The 23802-nt window shown below is 43.4% G+C and overlaps 1 protein-coding gene across 1 annotated transcript in view; it reads right to left on the reverse strand.

Annotated features, from left to right (window-relative positions):
• Window positions 1-23802, reverse strand: part of KCNK10 (potassium two pore domain channel subfamily K member 10) — an 80572-nt gene that overhangs the window by 24418 nt on the left and 32352 nt on the right. The window contains exon 4 of the mRNA XM_039232510.1: window positions 15493-15653. Coding sequence (XP_039088441.1) covers window positions 15493-15653 — 161 coding nt within the window. The remainder of the gene's footprint in view (window positions 1-15492; window positions 15654-23802) is intronic.

The following is a 23802-nucleotide window of genomic DNA, read 5'->3' on the forward strand; positions in this document are numbered from 1 at the left end:
GTAGACAGCCAAGCATTAATAATAATATTTAACATTAATTTAATAGTTAATAATAATGATGAGCCCTTTCAAACATTCCCCAGGCTCATGTAGAAAGACTGTTGATGTTTATGGTCAAATTCGCTTCTGCCAAGGAATGGAAACAACCAACAAGAGAGGACATTGCTCCATCTACAAGGAGCCATAGAGACAAACACACAGGACCTGAACATGAGAACACAGTATGCGAGCTCAGCGAAACCCATCTTTCAAGGGTCCCTTTTGATATTTGGGGGCCAGGTGCCATTTGAGAAGAAAGTGTAGGAGCATTCTGGTATTTCATAGAAATATGAACTGGTCCTCGTGTTCAAGATCTAGTGAGAGCACACACAAGCTGAGAGGCGATCAGCATGTAGCTAAAACCTTTTTCATTCTTTGACTTTCCTGTTACTAGAATCTATGTACCGGATGGCACATCATGGACACATCTGTGTAAACAGTTGCAGCCCATTAAGTGCAGCCAAGGATGCAGAGCACAACCTCCCCCCTAGCTCAGCCAGAAGGGCAGGGGCACACTCAGACCGTCTATATTCTTCCATCTCTGAGTCATGGCCAAGGCAGCTTTTCCTTGTAGGGCAATGATTAATGACAAGCTTTGTCTCAGACCCAAGCCCTCCTGCCCATCAGATTCCCTCTGTGACTGCTGCTCCCTCCACTTCTCCAGCCCACAAACCTCCATGCCCCATTCCCAAGAAGGGTAGGACTGAGGGCAGTGTGAGCAGGTACCTCTTCATTCATGTTTGCCGGGGAGTGTGTTTTCCTGCACACTTTGAGCACATGGAAAGGAATCAGGTTCATTTCCCCCTCAGCTCCAATCAATTCACAACCAGTATTTACTAAAGTATTTACGTCTCCAATTTGCACGGAGCAGGTATGGCAAGGGTACAGGAAAAGAAAGGCATGGAAGCTCTATATTCAAGGCCCTTAGGCGTTACTTAAAAAGAACAAGCCATCATTATGCAACATAAGACAGGTGCACCGCTGAAAATGTGTGTGATGTCAAGTATACAAGCTAGAATTCACAAGCCCCCCCTCTGGGCTCCCGTAGCTAATGGCCTGCTTATTGTAACAGTGAACAGCATTTACTGAGTGCTGACTATATATCAGGCAAGTTCTCATGCATCAACTAAGTATCAAAAGAGGTAGCTACTATTTTTACCTCATTTTTTAAATAAAGAAAATGGGCATAAAATAGACATAGGTCAATGGAACAGAATAAAAAACACAGAAATATACCCACAGGTAGATGGTCGATTAATCTTCAACAATGAACAAATATTCATTGGCAAGAATATCCAATGGAAAAAGTTTCTTCAACAAATGGCATTAGGAAAACTGAACAAGACAAAAGAATAAAACAGGACCACTTTCTTACACCATAGGAAAAAATAAATTCAAAATGGACTAAAGACCTAAATGTGAGACTTGAAGCTACAAATGTTCTAGAAGACAGCAAGGCAGTAATTTCTCTGACACCAGCCATAGCAACATTTTTCTAGATATGTCTCCTAAAGCAAGGGAAATAAAAGCAAAAATAAACTACTAGGACTACATCAAAATAGAAGCTTCTGCACAGTGAAGGAAACCATCACCAAAACTAAAAGGCAACCTACTGAATGGGAAAAGATATTTGCAAATGACACATCTGATAAAGGGTTAATGTCCAAAATATATAAAGAATTTAGGAAACTCAACACCAAAAAGCAAATAATCCAATATAAAAATGGGCAGAACACGTTAGCAGACATCTCTCCAAAGAAGACATCCAGATGGCCAACAGACACATGAAAAGATGCTCATCATCACTTACTGTCAGGGAAATGCAAATCAAAACTACAATGAGATGTCACCTCACAGCTGTCAAAATGGCTTAAGTCAAAAACACAAGAAACAAGTGTTGGTGAGGATATGGAGAAATAGGAACGTTCATGCACTGTTAGTGAGAATGCAAACTGGTACCGCCATGGTGGAAAATAGTATGAAGGTTCCTCATAATTTAAAAATATAACTACCCTATGATCAAGTAATCACACTACTAGGCATTTACCCAAAAAATGCAAAACCACGAAATCAAGGGGATACATTCACACCTATGTTTATTGCAGCATTATTTACAATAGCCAAATTATGGAAGCGGCCCAAGTATCCACTGATAAATATATATATAATGGAATACTATTCAGGCAGGAAAAAAGAATGAAATCTTGCCATTTGTAACATGGGTGTTATGCCAAGTGAAATAAGTCAGAGAAAGACAAATACCATGACTCCACTCATATGTAGAATTTAAGAAACAAAACAAATGAGCAAAGGAAAAAAATGGAGACAAACCAAGAATCAGACTCTTAACTATGGAGAACAAACTAAGGGTCACCAGAGGGGAGGCGGGTGGGGGATGGGTGAACTAGGTGATGGGGCTATGGAGCACACTTGTGATGAGCACTGGGTGTTGTATGGAAGTGCTGAATTACTACATGGTATACCTGAAGTTACTATTACACTGTATGTTAACTACACTAGAATTAAAATTAAAAGCTTAATTTAAAAAACTTAAAGTTAAAAAATAAAAGTAAATAATTTTTTCAAGGAAAAAGCTCAAGGTCACATGGCTGATAAGTGGTAGATCAGACCTTGTACACTGAGGAGGTGCAGCTTAGAGGCAGACTACCCTATCCCCAGTCTCATGTGGACATCAGTCTTTATATAAGTCTGTTTCTTCCTGGAGTAGGAGTATCTCCTGTTTATTGCCACATACCCCACAGTGTTGAGAACACAGAAGCCATTATTTGACAGTTGCTTATTAAAGTGATCTGGAGAGAGGCACCCCGGTGGCTCAGATGGTTAAGCATCCGACTCTTGGTTTTGGCTCAGGTCATGATCTCATGGTTTGTGAGTTTAAGCCCCGCATCGGGCTCTGTGCTGACAGCTTGGAACCTGCTTGGAATCTCTCTCTCTCTCTGCCCCTCCCCTACCCATGCAGTCTCTGTCTCTCTCTAAATAAATAAACTTTTTAAAAAAGTGATATGGGGAAAGGTATGAAAGAGCAGCCACAATGGGAAGCTAAGAGCGAAACCCACAAGGCAGATAAAAGGGTGTCAGAGGAGCAGCAAGGCCAGGTGGAACATCACCAGTCTGCAGAAGCCCCAGTTGGCCTGGCATCGAGCCACCCTCCCTCCCGGCAGCCCTGCTGTGGGGCTGGAGCTGAGGAAGCAGGACGGAGACAAGCACAGGGACACAGATGGTGATGACGGTGGAGTGCGGGGCGGGGGAGGGGAACAAGTGCAAGAGGAAGACGGGGCACAAGGCACAGTCTCTCCATTTTGCCTCCAGTGGGACAGAATGGCAGCTGTTGAGGCAGCCAGGATGTGAGAGCAATGATCTAGCAATTTACCAAATGCTATCTCTGTGGCCTATGAAAAGTGAAGGAAAAAAAAAAGAAAACAAAATAACAAGTGCTGGTGAGGATGTAGAGAAATTGGAACCCACGTGCATTGCTAGTGGGAATGCAAAATTGCACAGCATTGTGGAAAACAGTCTGGCAGGTCACCAAACTATTAAACGTAGAATCACCATGTGACCCAGCAATTCCACTTCTAGGTATGTACTCAAAGGAATCGAAAACAGAGACTCAAACAAGTATTTGTACACCTGAGCTTATAGCTGTATTATTCACGATAGCCAAAAGGCAAAGCAACCCAAGTGTTAACAGATGTATAAGTAAACAAAATATAGTAGATATACACACAGTGCACTGTCATTCAGCCTTAAAAAGGAAGAAAATTCTGGGGTGCCTGGGTGGCTCGGTCAGTTGAGCATCTGACTTTGGCTTAGATCACGATCTCACAGTTTAAATTCAAGCCCCACATCGGGCTTTGTGCTGACAGTGCAGAGCCTGAATGGAGCCCCCTTCGAATTCTGTGTCACCCTCTCTCTCTCTCTCTCTCTCTCTCTCTGCTCCTACCCTGTCATGCTCTGTCTCTCTCTCAAAAACAAAAAACATTAAAATAATTTTTTTGGAAGGAAATTCTGACACATGCTACAATATGCATGAATCCTTAAAAACACTATGCTAATGAAAATAAATCTGTCATAAAAGGTCCAGTACTGTGTGGCTCCAACTATATGAAGGATCCAGAGTAGTCAAATTGACAAAGACAGAAAGTAGAATAGAGGTTCCCCTGGCCAGGGGTGGGGGGCGTTAGGGGGGCTGGGCTAGGGAAGGGGAGAATGAGGAGTGAGCATTTAATGAGCATGCTATTTCGGTTTGGGAGGATGAAAAAAGTTCCAGATATGGAGGGTGGTGAGTTTTGCACAACAATATGAATGTAATTAATGCCACTGAACTGTACATTTGTAAGTGGTTAAAATGGTAAATTTTATGTTCTATTTTCCCACAGTAAAAAAAAAATAGGCATAAGGAAAACCGTTGAAGCGGGCTCTATAGTATCCCACTAAATCCTGGGGTTACCTTAAATGAGAAGACAACCTCTTTGAAACAGTGATTATGGCCAGGACAAAAATGTTAATTCCATGGAAAAAAAGAGAACCCAGAATGACATGGAAACAGCGCTGATTTGAAAAGCCAATGTCACTCTGTCCCTTTGTACTCAACTTTTTAGAGTATAAGAATCCCTCTTAAACATTAAAAAGAAATTCCTCAATACCCACACAATCGGACAGTTCATACCCACTGATGGAATTCTTGATGCTGATTCCTCAGCATACATTTGAAAAAGCGTAGTATATATATGGAGATGCACTGTTTATTCTGTCTACCAGCAATGTTTGAATCACAAAAAGCAATTCTCCGCTCCTTGAAAATAGCACCTCAGGCCCCTGGGAACCCACCACCCACAGGGTGAGAACCACAGCTCTATGCTAACAAGAGACTAAAGCTAAGCAGTAAACCTCCAAGACACAGCAGAAAACCATTAAGGCAAAAATGCTATGATGCACAAATGCAGCTCTTTGCAGAAAATAAAAAGCAAAGCATTTTCCTCCCGAAAGACAACGTGTATCTCCTCTAACGGGACTGCACATTTCCTAGGCTAGATTTAATTCGGGCAGCCCTGCCTTACACAAAGCTATCAGAGCCCGTTTAGCAGTGTGACCATCCTAGGCCTGTCATGTAGTCACTTCCCAAGGGAGCAGACCCATTGGGGTGAGTGTTCCGAACAGCGGCATGCCTCTCAAGGATGTCTTCTAAACAATTTCCTTTTCCTAAAGCAATGAGAAACGTATCGATGACTACTGACATGGAGTCACTTGGAAACCATGTTCGGTGCTGCCCTGGTATAAACACACTGGTCATATATATACCCAGCTCTGATGGGTAGACTGAGCTCAACAAGAACATCTCTCAATTTTTAGGAACGTAATTTATCAGAAGCTGCACCATATAAGTTACTACTTGCTTGACTCACAGAGGTAGCATGAGGCTAATTGTAAGAAAAAAAAAAGGGGGGGGTGTTACATTAATATATGTAACCTCCCAAAAAAGAGTAAAGAATTCCATAAAAGGGCAAAGGATTACTATTCTATTAAATTGGTGCCTTCCAGCATGACCAAACTAGCCTGCGAAAACTGGTGATGAAGGTTGAACATGGGAAATCATCCACCACAAGTTGGTCTTATGATACCAGTAAAAATGTGAGTCCTAATAAATTCTTGCATTAAATTCGTTAACTCGAAAGCACCTGGAAGTTTGAGAAACAGGTTCCCACGTGGTAGATCTGAAGCATCACTAGACTTTCGGTGGCCCCAACATGCAAAGATATCAAATGTCTTAATAAAACCCCTAAGATTCTGGGAACTGATTGTGCATTCAATGGGCAAGTGCTAGCAGATAATGAATTTCCATAAAAATTTCCAAGACACTTCCCTCTACAGGATGGCCATTTAGGAAGAGCGTCTTCCACAACATCTCTTGAATTTAAGACTGAGTTAAATCTCCAATGGGAATTAAGATCTTGGTGTTGGTTCCCTCAAACTCCAGGTTCTTAAAACCACTGAAGCACAGTGTCGAGACAACCCAGTGAATCCAGACAAAGGAGAATGCGTTTGAGGGCAAGACCAGCGAGCACAGATCACCAAGAAGCCTGGCTTTGAGCTGTGTGTTCCTCTTACTGTCAACACTGAGCTGTACAAAGGGGGACAATAGGTGGAAGAACAGAGAATGGAAACTATCATCTGCCTGGCAACTTCTCCCTCTCAAAGGTGGCCCAAAACGAGGCAGCCATCAGGACAGCATGAGCCCCTCTTTTATAAGCTCACTTTCGCATTAGGCACATAGCAGACATGAGCGAGGGGGCAAAGGGCCACTAAGGAAGACATGTTTGCTGATAGTGAACGAGCATTAGGGAGACAGTTCAGTTGCACAGAGAAGAATCAGGGGCTACCGTCCAATTCACAGGATTGACAGATCATAAATGGTTGGAAAACTAAAACCCTTGGAAAACAGATAAAGACACCAATAGCCAATATTAACTTTTCCTCAACTAGCCACCTTTGTCTGTCCCCAGGTCTTACATCTTTCATGGAGACCCTTCTGAACCATCAGATGCTATTCCTACCTTACAAGAGAAGGAAGGATAGTGGAAAAGACTAAGTCATGCACACATGGGCCGGGCCACCTCCTTTGGAATCCTTGTTCTGTCACCTGTGGGCTGGATGACCTTGGGCAGGGTACAGAACAGTCTAAGCGTTCCAATCTCATAAGATTAAGATGATAATGGTCTATTTGGGAAGGCTGCTGTGCAACTTATACTGGGTAAAGCCTACAACCCAGGGTCTGGCGTACAGTAAACTCTCAAAGCAGATTAGCAACTCATTTCTAGACTTTAATACTGAAGTGTCATAACACTCAGTCTAAGCTCAAACAAATCTGACAAATCCAAGGGTCCCTCTATACACAAGTTCACGAGTGACTGGTTACTCCTAAGTAACAATCAGATTCCCAGAAATTATCTGTGATCAAGCTTGCCAGAAAGAGACAGACTTCGTTAATGCTACCTTAAAATGTTCAAATGTTGGGGCGCCTGGGTGGCTCAGTCAGTTGGGCATCCGACTTAGGCTCAGATCATGATCTCACAACTCATGGGTTCGAGTCCTGCGTCAAGCTCTGTGCTGACAGCTCAGAGCCTAGAGCCTGTTTCAGATTCTGTGTGTGTCTCTCTCTCTCTGACCCTCCCCTGCTCACGCTGTCTCTATCTCTCTCTCTCTCAAAAATAAATAAAAACATTAAAAATTTTGAAAAATATTCAAATATTAAACACTATGTGAGCAGTATTTTAAGTAGTTTTATTTTAGGTAGAGTTTGGTAGCTTTAATGTTTATAGAAAAAGGTGAAAATCCATTTTGCTTTATTTTACTTTATTTTTTGCAAATGCATTTTAAAAGCCATAAACCCTATAGTGATCTCAGATGGCATCAGGAAACACCAAATGGACACCAGCCAGCTATCAAAGATAAACTGAGAAAGAAGAAGAATCACACGTTAGATTAGTCCCTATGGGGTCAGCTCAAGTCAGCGCTGAGATGGTTTGCCTGCTAAAAAATAGCAGCAGAACAGTCTATCTTTCTGTGTATTCATCACAGTGAAGTCCCCAGGCATTTTCCCTCATTGATAAGAAACAGCCCTATTCCCAGAGCACAAAATCGCTCAAGCCCTCTTTAAGGACCCGTCTGAGAGAGGAGTGCTCGGGGGAGGAATGACACCAGCACTGAAGAACGAGTTAGAACCATTGGTAAGAACACGAGAACTTGAGTAGAAGATTCAGCCAGGGGACGGGGCACACATCTTGGGTCCCCTTACATCTCAGCAGAGCTGTGGTTCTTAACGGGAGCGATTTTGCCCTCGACGGGACAACGCCGACTAGTGTCTGGAGGTGTTTTTGGCTGTCATAACTAAAGGCACTGATGATACTGGCATCCAGTGAGCAGAGGCCAGAGACGCCACTAAATATCCTGCAATGCACAGGGCAGGTCCCGTGACGACGATCCAGCCCAAAATGTCAACAGTGCCAAGACTGAGCAACTCTGTGCTACAGGAAGACAGAAAAGAGGGGGCCATTCATGAACAGACTGTGCCACAGGATGTCACTAAGAGACGTTGTGCAGTCTGGTTTGTGGACGTCATTTATGTCGTCTGTCCCAAGTTCACACCCGCATGTATCATAAATAGGCCACACAATCAATCAATCAATCAATCAATAGAGCCACACAATATTCTTAAACTAATTTAGAAGAGACCTGGTTGATAAAGCTTTAAAAATCTTTACCTTCTTTGCGTTTTAAAATGATTACCTCTGACCTCCTTCTATTCCCTTAGGGAAAGTAAGAAAGTAATTGTTCACATTAAAACTAGGATCTTCCCTCTTACCAAAATAAACCCACATTATCCATGTAACATGAATTCTACTAAGTTATCTCTCAGGAATTTTTAATACGTTATGCATAGTGCAGGCATGTTACAGAAGCACAGACATGTACACACACACACACACACACACTTGGGCACGCAGCCCACCACTTCACCCTCCCCCCATCTCTTTAGGCTGGTGTACATAACTAATACCCCAATGAATACTTCCACTACTAATAGAATTGGAAATTGTTGTTGAACCCAAAGAGCTGAAAAAAAACACCCAGCTTCCAAACCATGAGCTTTTATCTTCTTGAAATTATAATTCTTTTCATTTACCCCATTGTTACTGCGGGCTAGCTCCAAGACCACTGATGAGTAACAGAAGGCTCCTGCCATGTGTGGCCTTCAAGTCTTTCCCTGACTCATGCCAGGCACACGGCAGAGGCTTCCCACAGTCCTTGGCTTCCACCACCAGCCCCTGCCTTCAATCCAAAGTGATTGATTGGCCCACTAATTGTACATCATTAGCAGATTGAGTCTGTCATCACCCCATCTTAAGCATTTCACAGGCTCTAAAGTCCCCAAGCAATCGTGGCGCTGATAAGCCCAGGGTAACGAGATATTATTTGTCAGTTACATCCAGGCTCCTGTGGTTACAGAAGCAAATAAACATCTTGGCTGTATCCTTGGGGGAAAAGACCATAGAAGAAAAAGAGTGTCTCTTGGTTTCAAAGGTAATATCAAAAAGCGTGCTGTTTAGCCAGATCAAAAGAGGCAGTTGCCTCCCACCAGAGGCCAAAGTCCAGTTCAGAGCAAGAAAATGGGATCCAGTTCAAAATCTGACCAGCTTTCCCACAGCATCCTAGCAGGTAATAGTCGGCTTGGCCCAGCAAAAGAGCCAGCCCACAGTGGGGGAGAGAGAAGCTTCCCGCTTCTGAAATCTGCTTCAGAACCCAAGGTCAGCCTTATTGAATCCCAAATAATTACCTTTCCTAGCTAACTGCCCAGACTTCCCTCTGGAAACCCAGGAAGAAGTATTTTTACTTTATGTTATATAAATACTTAAAAATCATCTCCATGAATTAGCATGACGTGTCCAAAAAATCTTAAACCCCATGTTGGTTTCACAGCGTGGATTAATCTATTTGACAGTAAATATTTTCGGCCCACCTGGAAGAGGTTAAGGCAGGATTACTGGTTCAAGTCCAGGCTATACCCCCAACTCACTATGGGCTCTAGGCAAGTCACTTAACAAATCATGGACTCACTTCTCAGATGTGAAATGAGTCTCACAGAGTAGTGTTCCCCAAAGAGTGACCCACAGGCCATCTGTATCTATATTGTAAGGACCTTTGTCATCCTAGAGTGGGGCTCATAGGTAATCCCAGATATTACTAGTAGTCATGCATTTTCCCTACCTGGAAATCACTTCCTGGAGATCAAACAATGCATTCCAGGCCCCCTTCGTAGTGGGTGGGGCTGAGGGACTAGTTGGAGCCAATGGGCTGTGCATGGAGGCCAAACCTCCTAGGGCCATTGTGCAACGCCCAGCTCTCTCCCTCAGCCTGGACCGTTGCTGGGGCTGCAGCAGCTTGGCAAGGGCGAGAGAAAGCTAGGGTTGTTTGATACCACAGCATAAGATAGTGTCCCCTGACTGATTCAAGGATCCCAAAGACCACCTGATTTATGACAAGGAAGGAAAACAGCTTCCATATGAGTGGCTAGCGGTTGACAGACACCTGTGCCAGATGCTGTCAGATGTTTACCCCCAACTTCTTCTCTACTAGAATTCTCATTTTGTTCATCAGCCCCAGGAGACAAAGCATGATTCCTCTGTGCCAAGGGTTCTGAGACTTTAATAGGCATCAGAAAGCTTGGTGGACACCAACTGCTGAGCTCTAACTTCACTATGAATTTTCAATTCTAACTAATTCCCAGAGGATGCTAATGCTGATGGCCCAGGGCACCACACGTTGAGAATCACCGGTCTAAACCAATCAATCCCACTCTTCGTTGTCAGAATCTCACTTTCTTAATTTCCCTTGCAGGTGGGAATGGTCATGTGACCTCGTTTTGGTCAGTGCAACAGAGGGAAGTCTGCAAGGTAACTTCTGGGAAAGAATTTTCTCCCATACAATGAGATCTTTTGTCTTGCCTTAAATGTGGTTGAGCGGAAACATGATATTTGGTCCTGAGGAAGTCAACTTGCAAGCCATGCAATAACAAGCCTGAGGATGAAAAGCCAACATGCCAAGGACAGCAGAGCAGAAAGAGAGAACAAAACATGAGTACACTTAAGTGATGCTGTGATTTATGATAGGAAATAGATAATTGGTCTTTCTCTCATTCCTGGTACAGACAGGGTTCTGAAACCCTTGGAATTCCCAGGAATAAGAGTAACCAAGGTGTTTTGTGTTATGTCAATGACGTGACTTTTAGATCACCTAAGGATGGGGGCTGATTGCCAAGGGAACCAACCAGAAACAGAGGTTTGGAACTTTCAGTCCCACCCCTTTGTGGAATTTCTGAGTGAACGAGCTGGAGGTTGAATGGCCAATGGCCATTGATTGAATTGATCATGTCTATGTAATGAAGCCTCCGAAAAAACCCAAAAGTGGGGATTCTGGGAGCTTCCAGGCTGATGAACCAGAAAGCTTCTATACGCTACTATGTCAGGCCCCGACTCCCCCAGGGACAGAAGCTGCTTTATTCAGGACTTCCCCTCAGGCATGTCCGCATCTGGCTGTGGATTTCTACCCTTCATAATCCTTTGTAATAAACTTATAATCTAGTGAGTATACTGGCTTCCTGAGTTCTGTGAGCCATTCTAGCAGATTATTGAATTTAAGGACGGGGTCGTGGGAACCCCTAATCTACAGCCATGTGGTCAGAAGCACAGGTAACGGCCTTGGACTTGTGACCAGCATCTGAAGTGAACGGAAATCTTGTGAGACTGAGCCCTTCACCTCTGGGATCTGATGTGCTCTCCAGGTAGATACACTCAGAATTGAGTTGAATTGTAGGCCTCTCAACAGGTGTCAAAGAATTGCTTGGTGGTGTAGGGAAAAAATTCACATATCAGAATTGGTACCCGTCCTTAACTTGCCATCAGGGAACTGAGGCACCAACCTTCCTCTGGGCTTTTTGCTCTACAAGGTAGTAAATGTTGAACTTTTAACCCATTGTTAATTAGCATGTGGGCAAGGTCCACTTGCTTGGCCTCATGTTCCATGTAGAAGGACTTCACCCATTCCAGGCCTCTACCTCCACTGTTCAAGCAGACAAGTGCCATGCAGGTGGGCATAGAAAAAGGGCTCTTCCAACTCAGCCCACTTTTTCTCCCATTTGAAACCATCGGCTACATAGAAGCATACTTTGTTTTCTTCTCTATGATACAGCAAGGTTAGTGGGGTGACCCTGCTCTCATTAAGGAGGACTGTGTTGCCAGTGAAAATATCCCACCCTGGGGCGCCTGGGTGGCTCAGTCAGTTAAGCGTCCGACTTCGGCTCAGCTCAGGTCATGATCTCATGGTTCCTGGGTTCGAGCCCCATGTCAGGCTCTGTGCTGACAGCTAGCTCAGAGCCTGGAGCCTGTCTTCAGATTCTGTGTCTCCCTCTCTCTCTGACCCTCCCCTGCTCACACTGTCTCTCTCTCTCTCAAAAATAAATAAAACATTAAAAATAAAATAACCCACTCTAATCCCCAGAACCTCTGGTATGATAAGCTATTGTTTCTACAGCTATGTTATGTCATATGGCACAGTTGACCTTAAGATAGGGAATTATCGTGTGATCTAATCACACGAGCCCTTAAAAGCAGAGCACATTCTCGAGCTGGTGGCAGAGGGGCAGAGGGAAGTCAGAGAGATAGAAAACACAAGAAGGATTCCATGATGGCTTTAGATGGAGGGGCCATGTGCCAAGGAATACGGGTCATTCCTAGAAGCTGAGAATGGGCCCACCTGACAACCAGCAAGGAAGCAGGAATCCCAGTCCTACAACCACTGGCAACTGAGTTTTGCCAAAACCTGAATGAGTTTGGAAGCAGATTCTTCCCCAGATCCAGAGCCCAAACCCAAGATATGCTGAGCATAGCCCCCAGCCACACCTGCCCGGACTTCTGACCTACAGGACTGGGATATAATAAACAGGTGTTGTTTTAAGCTTCTGCACTTGTGATAATCTGGTACACATCATTAGAAAACCAACACCACAGGGAAGTCCTTCTGATTCAGGGCAAAGTGGTTAATAAGTTCTTTTGGCATCAAAACAAAAGGTACGTTCTCTGATTAGCTTATCAGCAATAGAGCTGACATTTTAATCTCCATCTGACTTCTGTGTCTATTTCTCAATTAGTTCTGAGTTTCAGAAGGGAAAAAAGGGTTTTATTTATTCATCCGCTATAAACCCCAACAGGCGGGTATTTTATTACTCTGCAGCCCAAAGCATTCCTAAATAATACATAAAACCCCAGCAATTCTTTAAAATGAAGCTCAGACGTGGGATGTGGTAGAAGGACCCAAATCATGTCACCTTAGAATACAGACACCCAGAAGGTGCATTTTCTAAAGACTTAACCCTTGAGCGGGTGAAAAAGAAAACAAGGACCTTCCCCACAGGGGCTAAATTCCACAAGCTTTACTGGTCTATGCCATTTTCAATTTTCAACCTATCGCCTAAAAGGACCAGGCCTTTGAGATGTAGTGTGAATGAATGGCAAAGACCTTTGAAATTTTCCACCCAAACTACAGACTGCATGCAAACTGCAGAATCAGTTGTTTGTGTATTCAGAAGTCCGTTTATACTCTTCCGGAAGTGCAGTCACCCCTTCCAACAGCACCCTCCGATGGCCTGCAAATGCATACATCGCATGCTGCCAATTCGATGAGATACTGCTGTTTCCTTCCTAAAAGACTCCCAGTCCTTGATGGCACTGCAAGGACCTCAGTGCGCCATCAGCATAAAAATTAAATGCAAGGTTTCCAAGGCTCCGCCCAAGAGTCCTTTGAAAGATCCATCTGAGAGGCAGCTGTAAGGGAGGGAGAACTATTTGTAGATCAAAACTCACTAGGGGAAACTAAGTCCCCAAATTCAGTAGCAGATGTGGTCAGAATGATTGCAATCTATGCCTTCATTTAGAACACAGTAACTGGGTTTTTTTTTCCTAACGGGGAATTTCAAAAGCTTTTAGTGCAAGCCTTTCTGTCTACAAATTAGGAAACTGAGATCTGGAGAAGCTACATAAAAATAAAAATGCCAGATCAGTCATTTCCCCATTTGAATCCTGTTCTTCTGAGTGTTCAATCCACCAGATTTGTTTTTGTCTAACTCAGAGGGGCATGAGGCCATGGCTAAAAAGCCACCTCCAAGAAGTTCAAAACAGCTCTCGGAGATGGGGTTTCCATGTCTGGTTTAGGGAGACCTGAACATCTGAGAAGCAGAGAGGCTGAGCCCTGACGGTTTCCATGGTGACCGGTGAGCCCAAGTGCTTGCTCTAATGAGGAAGCTGGCCAGCCAGCAGCCCAGGAGCAAAGGTTATGGGACATTCCAAGAAAATCCATGTGCTGCCGAGCTCCTCAGATGAAAACTGAACAAGTGGCTATCCTCCTAATAAGGGCTTCTTTTGGGAGACACACACACAGCAGATCTGAACTCTATGTGTCTGGCTCTGTGTCAAACTCTTTTCCATACATTATTTCATTGAATCCTCACCAAAACCTTCTAAAGTGGATTCAAAATGTATCCCGCTCTTTCGCTGATGAGTAAATGAGGCAGGATCACCGTAAACCCAAGATCACTGAGCTCCTAAAAGGCAACTGTAAGCCAGATTTCCTGCCCCATTCCTCCGGTCCACTTTAATGCTCACCTGGGGAGCTCCCTTGGCTTCTTCTAAAGAAAAGTCATAATTTCTTGTCTCGGAGAGAAAAACCAGGGAAGCTTCAGAAGTCATCACTGATCTACCTTTGCCCATCACTGTTAGCATCTGAGGAGGTCTTGGATTGTCACTTTTATTTTTTGCTTTGTTTTGTTTTTGAGAGAGAATGAGAGCACAACACGTGAGCAGGGGAGGGGCAGAAGGAGAGGGAGAGAGAGAGTCTTAAGCAGGCTCCACACTGAGTGCACAGTGCTATGCAGGGCTGTATCTCACAACCATGAGATCATGACCTGAGCCAAAATCAAGAGTCAGATGCCTAACCAACGAAGCCACCCAGATGCCTCTCAGACTGTCATTTTTTAAATATTAAGTCATCATCAGAAACAACTCTCTGAAGCAGGCTTGAAAGACTTGAGAATTAGATCAATAATGAAAAAGAGAGCAGAACTGACGTTGCACCTAAGCCAAACAAGTTATCTATAAAATCATATGGATCACTGTGAGTTAAAGGGCATTGGGAACCTACCCCAATCACATATCCTTCACATACTGATATATTCCTTGAGTTGAGTTTTTGTCCCTTGTTTATAGGTGAGTATTCTCAAGTGGAGTAAAACCCACTTGACAACAGCAATCATCAACATCTTAGTATAAATGAGTACATTAGTGTACTATTGCTGAGGGAGCATTCAGAAATGGGGGTTGGGGGTAGAGATAGGGTGGGGCCATGAAGAGACAGATAACAAAGCACAATGCAGTATCTGAACAAGGCAGATACTTGGGTCTTACAACCCAGGATTAGCCTAAAGACCCCGTATTGGAAATAAAGAGTAAATAAGTTCTAATAACAAAATAAATGGGTTTACTCCTCTACTTTATTGCAAATACACTTAGAAACCAATCTTCCATCTTTAAGACAGAACTAGGTATGCCTCCTATCTTCAGAAAACCTGTTTTGGCAAATCTGTACTTAACCTTCTTGTATGGTGATTCCAGAAATACACTGAAAGAAGAAAGCTGCTGAGAGAAAGGAGTTTAGGCACAGTACCTGTGACCACCACTGGCCAAAACAGGAAACATGGCCATAACATTAAACTATTCCTTTAAAAGAGACAATGATACAGTAACATCCTGATAATTCCTTCTGGATCCTGTCAGGCTAAAAAGCCAATTGGACCACAGATGTTAGGGTTTAAATAAATTGAGTACTCACTCGAAAGACCTTCTCCACTCTCGCAATGCTTTTCCCAAAGATGGTTCCAAGTTGGTCTCCAATTCCAGCCAATAAGAAACCAAAAAGTGGAATTCCAAAGATGGCATATAAAATACAAAAGATTTTGCCTCCTTCAGTGCTTGGAGCAATATTCCCATACCCTGGTGAGAAATATCAGAAAGAGAGAGGGAGAATGGTGAGGTGGCAGAGAAATCAGAGTGCTGAACCAGAGAACTCACAGATATGCTGAAGGATTTCTGCGCTTCCACAGTGCCTGAGCCTTGGGGAGTAGAGCTTCATTTCAAAGGCCCGCTAGCATTCAGAACCTTGTTCCATTGCTTCTCTCCCTTCTCTCCTTTGAAACAGTTTTGAGGAGATCCAGCTTTCCTGGATCTTAATGTGTTTAATTAGATGACACTTTAGGAAAATTAGTAGTCACCCAGAATTGCATTGCTGATGGAAATTGGTACCATCCACTTCAGAAACACCAAGTATCCTGGACATGCCTGGTTCAGAGAGACCTGAATATCCACGAAGGTTCACCATTGCCCTTTTTAGATTTGAAAGGAGCTTCTCCTTTGTAGTCTCATCTCATGTGCATCCCTTCCACCTGACAGACTGGCTGTCCCCAGCATATGACTCTATAGGGAGATGTATACTCTGCACTAAGGAGGCTCTGTGGCCGAGCACAAATTCAGAAAGGACCCATGGGTCATACAGTCCCCCCCTGAGAAGCCTGAAAACTGCAGAGCAGGGAAGGAAGGTTGTTCCTCTTCTCACAGGGACAGTGATGTTCAGCTCTGCTTGGCTTTTTCTCTTTACTGGGAACTTTACATCATCTCTGGGTCCTGCCTCTCTTCCCACTAGCTTCTTGCATCAAGGGCTTTCAGGCACTAAATACATGTTTACTGGTGAATGGAATGTTTGAATATAAAAGAATCTTTTTATAGCCATGTCTATAATATATATTTCAAATAGTGCTGGGGCACCTCGGTGGCTCAGTTGGTTAAGCCTCCAACGTTGGCTCAGGTCATGATCTCATGGTCCATGAGTTTGAGCCCTGCAACAGGCTCTGTGCTGCCAGCTCACAGCCTGGAGCCTGTTTCAGATTCTGCTCTGTCTCTCTCTGCCCTTCCCCCACTCATGTTCTGTCTCTCTCTGTCTCTCAAAAATAAATAAACGTTAAAAAAAATTTTAAATCAAATAGTGCTTAGAAACACCAGCACCTTCATTCTTAAGAACTTTGCAGTTACATAAGTAACTTCCACTAGATGGATGGGGCTAATGAAATTAGGGCTGGGGAAAAAAGGCTATGGTGTTAGCATGATTTATAGAGAGATGAGAATCTAAATTACTTGATATTCAGTTTCATGTCAATGAGTATTGCAATGTTATGCTAACTAGCATCCAGAAAGCCATGCAACTATTCTCTCATATTAGGGTAACTCATGTGGGGACCTGTTCTAAATCCATGTGATGGGGGAGCTACTGGGTTCATGGTTATGGGCATGTTAGGGGTGCAGCGCAGTCAAGGATAAAGGCAAGGATAATTCACCTCCTATGAGCCTAGAGAACTCACTGCTGCTGTCTGCCTTTGCGTGATGAGTCACCTGGCTATTTTCCTTTCCAATTTTCTTGTCAGAATCATTCAAACCTCTTATCATGAATTATCTCAATTACAGTTTCCATTTCTTACATGAGCATTCAGGCAAGCCTTCCTCATCTTGCATTTCTTTTACTCACCACCATTGCCATTTACTTGTGCAAAAAAGGCTCCTGGAACTTTTTTCTGGTGCTTTCAGGAACTTGGACAAAACCACTTTTCTAAGAACTGTCCTCTAGAATAACCTGATTTACGTTGAAAGGGAAATCAATGTGCTTACACAGCTTCACTTTATATAGGTGGATATTGACTTGTGAAAACATTTATGACTCTTGGCTGACTGTCTCAGCATTGCCGGATTACTGTCAGAGAACGTGGGTTTTCTTTAGTCTGAATATCTCAGAAAGAAACATACTGTAGACACAGCCCAGGCAAACACACTGAGGCTCTGAACCTGCTGAATAATGGGCGTCTTATTAGCCCCGACAAGAGGTACGCACTCTTGCCCCGGCTTTCTGTGAGGATCTGCCCCACCACCTGGGTAAGGACTGTGTTCAGGGAACTTTCTGATGTCATCCGAGGAGCATGACAAAGAAGTGAGAAAACAGAGGCTCCAGATCCACTTCGACCTCATTCCACTTGGTTATCCTCAGATGCATCAAACATCTACAAATCCCAGTATCAGAGGGGTTCGAGGGAAATGGGACAAATCAGTGAAATGTAAAGTACTATATGACTGCAAAGTAGTATTATTACTGGTAGTATTACTTCTACAATTGGCTCCTTATTTTTTCAGTGTCTCATAGACGAGAACACTAAAATGAAGTGAAAGCGAAGTTCTTGGATAAGGACACAAGTGAAGTAATATTCACTAATATTCAAAAATACCTTTAAGTATATTTAAGGCCATCACTTTATACTGGGCATAAGGTAATTGCCGTTCTTGAGTAATTCTGTGTTTGTGTGTGTGTGTGTGTGTGTGTGTGTGTGTGTCCCTTGACTCTGATGAACTATACGGAAAAGCTGTTGCATTGGAACCCTCAATCCTGTCACTCTGGGAAAATTCTAGACCTACATTTTGGATGTTTGCTCTGAGGCAATGTGAGAGCCACATTCCTGGATTTTTGGCTCCACTTTAGTGGTCCTGTTAGACTGCCCTTCCCATCCTTCCAAAATCCTTGGCAGAACTTTGAAGTTGGGGGTGATGGCAATGGAGGCTCATGACTGGAGACCTCAGGGCTTCCTGTTCTGACACCTCCCCACTTACTGACTCTCAGATCTTGGGTATTTACCTAACTTTTCTGCCTCACTCTCATCCTCTGAGATGGGGCTGTTAATAGCACCTGCCTTGTAGCTATTAAAGATGAAATGGGTTACATGCAAATTATGAGTTGCCTGTGGAGATTAAATACATGTAAACCATGACACAAAATAAGCACTCAGTAAGTAGTAGCAATTATCATCTTGCCTGGGGTTTTCTGTAGGAAGGAATCACTTATGAGCAATACGTCTCCAGGAAGATGAAGCCCCAGGAGAAAACAGATGGTTGGTTCCTATCTTCCCTCCAGAAACTCCACTGTTCTCACCCAGAGCCAGGACAAGGGACAAAATGTCTGTAGCACCAGTGGGGCTGGCGCAGTCAGTTGGGTGGGCCCACAGCTGTATTTGGGGTGTGGGCATCTCTTGGTGCAGCTAGGGCCAGCAACATCTGGGAAATGAGATGGGGTGACATGGCAGCGAGAGAGGCAGTTGGTCAGGGAGAACTAGCCCAGGACACTGGAATCTGGACTAAGCAAAAGAAGTCCAAAGAGCTACTCCACTAACTGACTTCTGGGGACTTCTGGCAGGTAATGACCAGTCCAGCAAGGCCTGTCTGTTACAAATGACAAGGACCAAGGCAGGGCTTAGCTGTGTTCACCTCTGGCTAGAAAACAGTTCCAAGCCCTTTGTGAAGAGGAAGCTCATGTTTAAAGAAGACTGCCTGAGTAGTTCACATGTAACACTTCCATTTGCTCTTTAAATGCCAAAGTCAAGTCTTTGCAAAACCATGTGCCGTTCAGCCCTGTTATTTGGTTAAGAGTGTGCATTGTCAAACCACACTGTGTGACAGACTGGATTTCTGGGGGTACAATCTGTGTACCCACACTAAGAAGGGCCCCATGCTTGGTTTATTGATCTGCTGTTGCCATTTTGATGTCCTTATTTTCTAGCAAGGGGATCATATTTTCATTTTGCTCTGGGCCCTGGTGAATGAAGCTGGGCTCCCCTGCTTCCTGGTCATGAGATATTGGCCAAGTTACTTAACATCTCATTACCTCATCGGTAAACTGAAGCTAATAACAGTACCTACTAGATATGCTTAATGTGAGACTAAGAGGGATCATTATGTGGAGCACAGTGCCTGGCACCTAGTAAGCACTCAGTAAATGTCGGCCACAATGACTGCTATTTCCAAAGCCACAAGTTAGTATCCACTTCAGGTGCTGTTTAAGTAGAAGTATCTGCTCAGATACTTTGGCAGGTACAACTCTTAACTGGGGTCCTCGGGCAAGTGACAGTTACTAGCTACTATCTGGGACCTGTCCAGGGACTCTCTCTGATAGGAGTGGAGTCAGGTGACTCAATCCAAAATGCCTTGAAGACCAGCACTGCATAGCTATTGATAAGAATGCTGTCATTTGCTGCCCTTCTACAAATAATTGTTTATGGAAAAGCATCTGAACAAAGGAGTGAGAGGCATTTCTCCAGCTTAGAAACCCTAATTGGTAGGAGGAACCTACCATCAGAGTCAACAGCCAACGGCAAGTAGAGAAAGGGGACAGGGGACAGAGCACCTTCAGCAAAGACTGAACAGAGTCTAATCTTCCTCTGACATGGTTTCTATTTTGGACAAATGCTTGAATATAGTCCCTTCGGCTACACACTTGTAAGTCGGCCTATATATCTGAACATAAGAAAACCTTGTTTAAAAAGAAGCACTTTGATGCCTTTGGATACTACTGATGCTTAGAAGGATCACTGCTTTTCAGGAAAGACTTATTCCTAAGAACTCTCTATACACATTCTAAATATTGAACACATTTTTCTTGCATCTGAAAAGTACACAACATCGTGTGGCTCATGAGAGCCTTTCTGGAAAGCAATTTGGCAAGCCTTTAAAAAGTCCATACCCTTTGCCACCACAGCCCCTTGGGGGGGTCCTCCCAAGGAAACAACCAGGGGTAAAGACCACACGCAACACACAAAGACTTCATCACAGTGTGACCCTATCACAAAATAGAAACAGCTTTAGCCTCCAACAACATGTGATTATGGTATGGATGGTACATCCAGTGGAATCCAAAAAAAGATGATGTTTTTCGAAGAACCTCAGTGATATGGGAATATGTTTACAATATTATGTCACAAATTATATGAACTCAAATAAATACACAAATGTTTGGATATTTCACAAATAATGAAAAGACAGCTCCTTAGCTCCAGCTAGCTACCCCTACTGCCTGACTCTTAAATAGTGCAAAATTTCTCAAGAACTGGAAGAATCTGAAGACTCAGAGTTTCCTTATAAGCCTTACTACTACGTTTGATGAATGCATTTACCACCAAAAAATTGAAGGAAAAAAATCCCACATTATTTCTTCACCTCATTGTTCTCACCAACATTGTACTAACGCTTTACTTAGAATTCTCTAACTGTATGATTTTATAAAGATCCTCCATTCTAGAGATAAAATTTAGCCAGCTAAGTGGTTTTCAACTTACAATGCATTATTTTTCAATTAAGAAAAAAGAGAGTCAGAGAGAAAATAATGTTTTTACCATTGAATAGAATAAGGACTCAATCTCTAGCAATAATAGTGAGCCACAAAACGAAAGTGGACTTTTAATTTGGGTTGGGTTTTATTTTTATTTGTTTGTTGCTTGTATACTTGTTTTTAGTTTCCTGTTCAGCACCCACCTTCCTTTCAGATTTTTGGGAAGAGTCTTCATCCCATTCATAGATATGACAGTGTCCTGCCTCCCACTCCAGAGCCTCCCAGGTCCCCAAGACACAGGTACCTGAATCACAGGCTCATCCAATAGGATGTTCTGCCTACATCAGGAGTGAGTGGCCCCAAGAAGGTAGAAGACAGCACCTGCAAGTACAGTGACCAGCACGGTCAGGCAAAGGCGATCCAGGCCAGAGGACCCTATGGACCCTCCGTGATCTCTGACCCCTAAGTGTGTATCACATAGAATTTTTTCAGTTTTAGGTAACAGAAAACCCAGTGAAGTCTGGCTTAAGCAAAAACAAACCCACTGCCCCCAGTAAATAAGGGGTTTAACATTTATTTCTTAACGCCACATGAGTAGCTCCATCTAAAGTTCAAAAGATGTTAGCAGGACCCCATTTATCACTGCTTTTCTTCCTCTGCTTCTACAGTATTATCTGAAGTCTAGTCAGGAAAATGACTACCAGTGTCTTGGGCCTGTCTCTTTCCAGATTTACTCCAGTAAGAACGAGAGGAAGTCATTTCCTCCAAAGCTCAAGCAAAAGCCCAGGAACTGAGTCTCTTATTGGACTAATCAAGATCTCATGGTCATCTCTGAGCTAAGGACTACGGCCAGGCACATGCAAACTATTGGATTTCTTGATCTAGAAAAGGCAATTCATCCCCTGAGACCTGGAGGCCAAGCATGTGGAAGGGAGCCACTCAGGAAATGATTATCAAGAGACAAGTGTATAAAGTGGACACCTGGCAGCAGAAACCAAGGATTAAGAGTCATTTGCACAGAATCAAAGATTCCAGTGTACATACATTTAAAAGGGCAGCATATGTTACCTATCAAATGTTTCTCATTAGGCAGATGGAACCGCCATTCCCTGTCACAAAAGGTCATGTGGTCAATGAACACTGCTGTTTAATAAACCAAGCCCCTGGGATGCTAACAAGTTGACACGATAAATACCATTAGTGTGGGTTCCAATGAAGCTATGGTGCTTTGCAGTGCCTCCTACAGACCACTGATTTAGCCACTCTATAAAGCAAGAAAATTGGGATTTTTCCTTTTTCTTTCTTCTTTAACACATACTGTCTCATGGATCCAATACTTGGTACTGGAGTGCATCCATCTTCCAAAATGTACCTCTTGAAGTGGCCCAGACTTCCTCAGTTTTAATCATTTTATTGTAAGTCCTCCAAAAAGGCATGACACATCTCCCCATCTTACTAGCCAGACTGGTGAACACAATTTAACTTGACACTGGTCTTCTCTGATCTACTACAGGGATGCTCTTGGGTGCCATTGAGTTTTATAGCACTTTTTGCCCTTATATCAAATGGTGCCAGGCCCCACTTCCTTTGTGGGGAGGTGTGAGTTGTGGACTAAATGATCTGGTCTTGTCTGGAGTGTCAAAAGTCTTCGAGGACCCAATCCCACTATAGTGTAATGGACACCTCCACCATGTGTAGAGCTAATTTTACAACGTTCGTTCATTTGCAAGTGCGAACATGGCAAGTCATATTATTAGATTAAAGGACTTTCTAAAAAGAAATGCCAATTCTCTTTCATCCCAAATATTCTTATTGCATTCTTGAATGCACCAATGTAGAAATAATACAGGTCTTAAAGTCTAGGTCTAAAAACAGTAATAACTTCTAAAAACATAGAAGCTTATGCCTCTAAAACAGTACTCGGTCTCCGAAACTTGCACTAATAGGAAGTCGGTCATCAAAGATGTACATCTCCCAAGGAGGGCACACTATCCAACACCCATTGAGAGATGGCCGTGAAGGGTAAGGGAGAAAGAAGGCAGAGCTGGGCCGCAGAGAACAACAGATGACGGAGGTCCTCCCAGAGGGCATAATACAACTTAATGATGATCCTTCCACCTCTAGGGCTGAGGGGTCTCTTGATGCTTTGTGTCTCCCATTCTTCTGAATGAGAATTTTTATTGTGGTGTGACTAAACTTTTGTAGAGGGGTAGAAAACTCTCATTTTCAGCAGAGCTGGGAGAGGAATATTATCTATAGCTTCCCCCATGTGTGTAAGGATTACCAAAAGGGTTGGACTGATGACACATGGGAAAAAATAAAGAGAAGAAGCACAGAGAAGGAAGAAAAGGCCCATCGGTGGAAAATCCCAGAAAGTGCCGGCAAAAATCCAATTATGAAGGTGAGGCTCTCATTCTGAACTTCAAAAGAGATATCCTTGTTTGTACCAAGTGTAGAGAACAGGGTGAAGAGAGAGAGCAGCAGAAGCCCCCTTGAACTTGATCTGGTTCAGAAAAACCAAAGAGGCAGGACTATACAGAAAATAACCTAGATGGGTCACACTCGGAGGATGCTCCCTCTCTCTCTGACAGCAGAAAAGAGGAGAGTCGAAGATGTGCTACCTGGAAGGTTACCCTACCTCTCCCGGCTCTCTCCCTCCAGCCTCACAGAATCATGCAGCCCATAGCTGGGTCAGGAATATCCAGTTTGTTTGGCATCAAGTACTTGAAAAGGAAACTGGCCCAGCAAAAATATAAAGCTTCTGTTTTATAAAACTGTGGAAAGAGGGACGCCTGGGTGGCTCAGCTGGTTAAGCATCCAACTCTTGATCTCAGCTTTGGTCTTGATCCCAGGTTTGTGAGTTCAAGCCCTGCACTGGGCTCCACAGTGGGCATGGAACTTATATAATATATAATGTTACCAATGGATGAAAGACACTTAGCCAAAAAAACG

This window comes from Hyaena hyaena, unplaced genomic scaffold (genome assembly GCF_003009895.1).
Source record: "Hyaena hyaena isolate Hyena2069 unplaced genomic scaffold, ASM300989v1 scaffold_67, whole genome shotgun sequence".
NCBI classification, from domain to species: domain Eukaryota; kingdom Metazoa; phylum Chordata; class Mammalia; order Carnivora; family Hyaenidae; genus Hyaena; species Hyaena hyaena.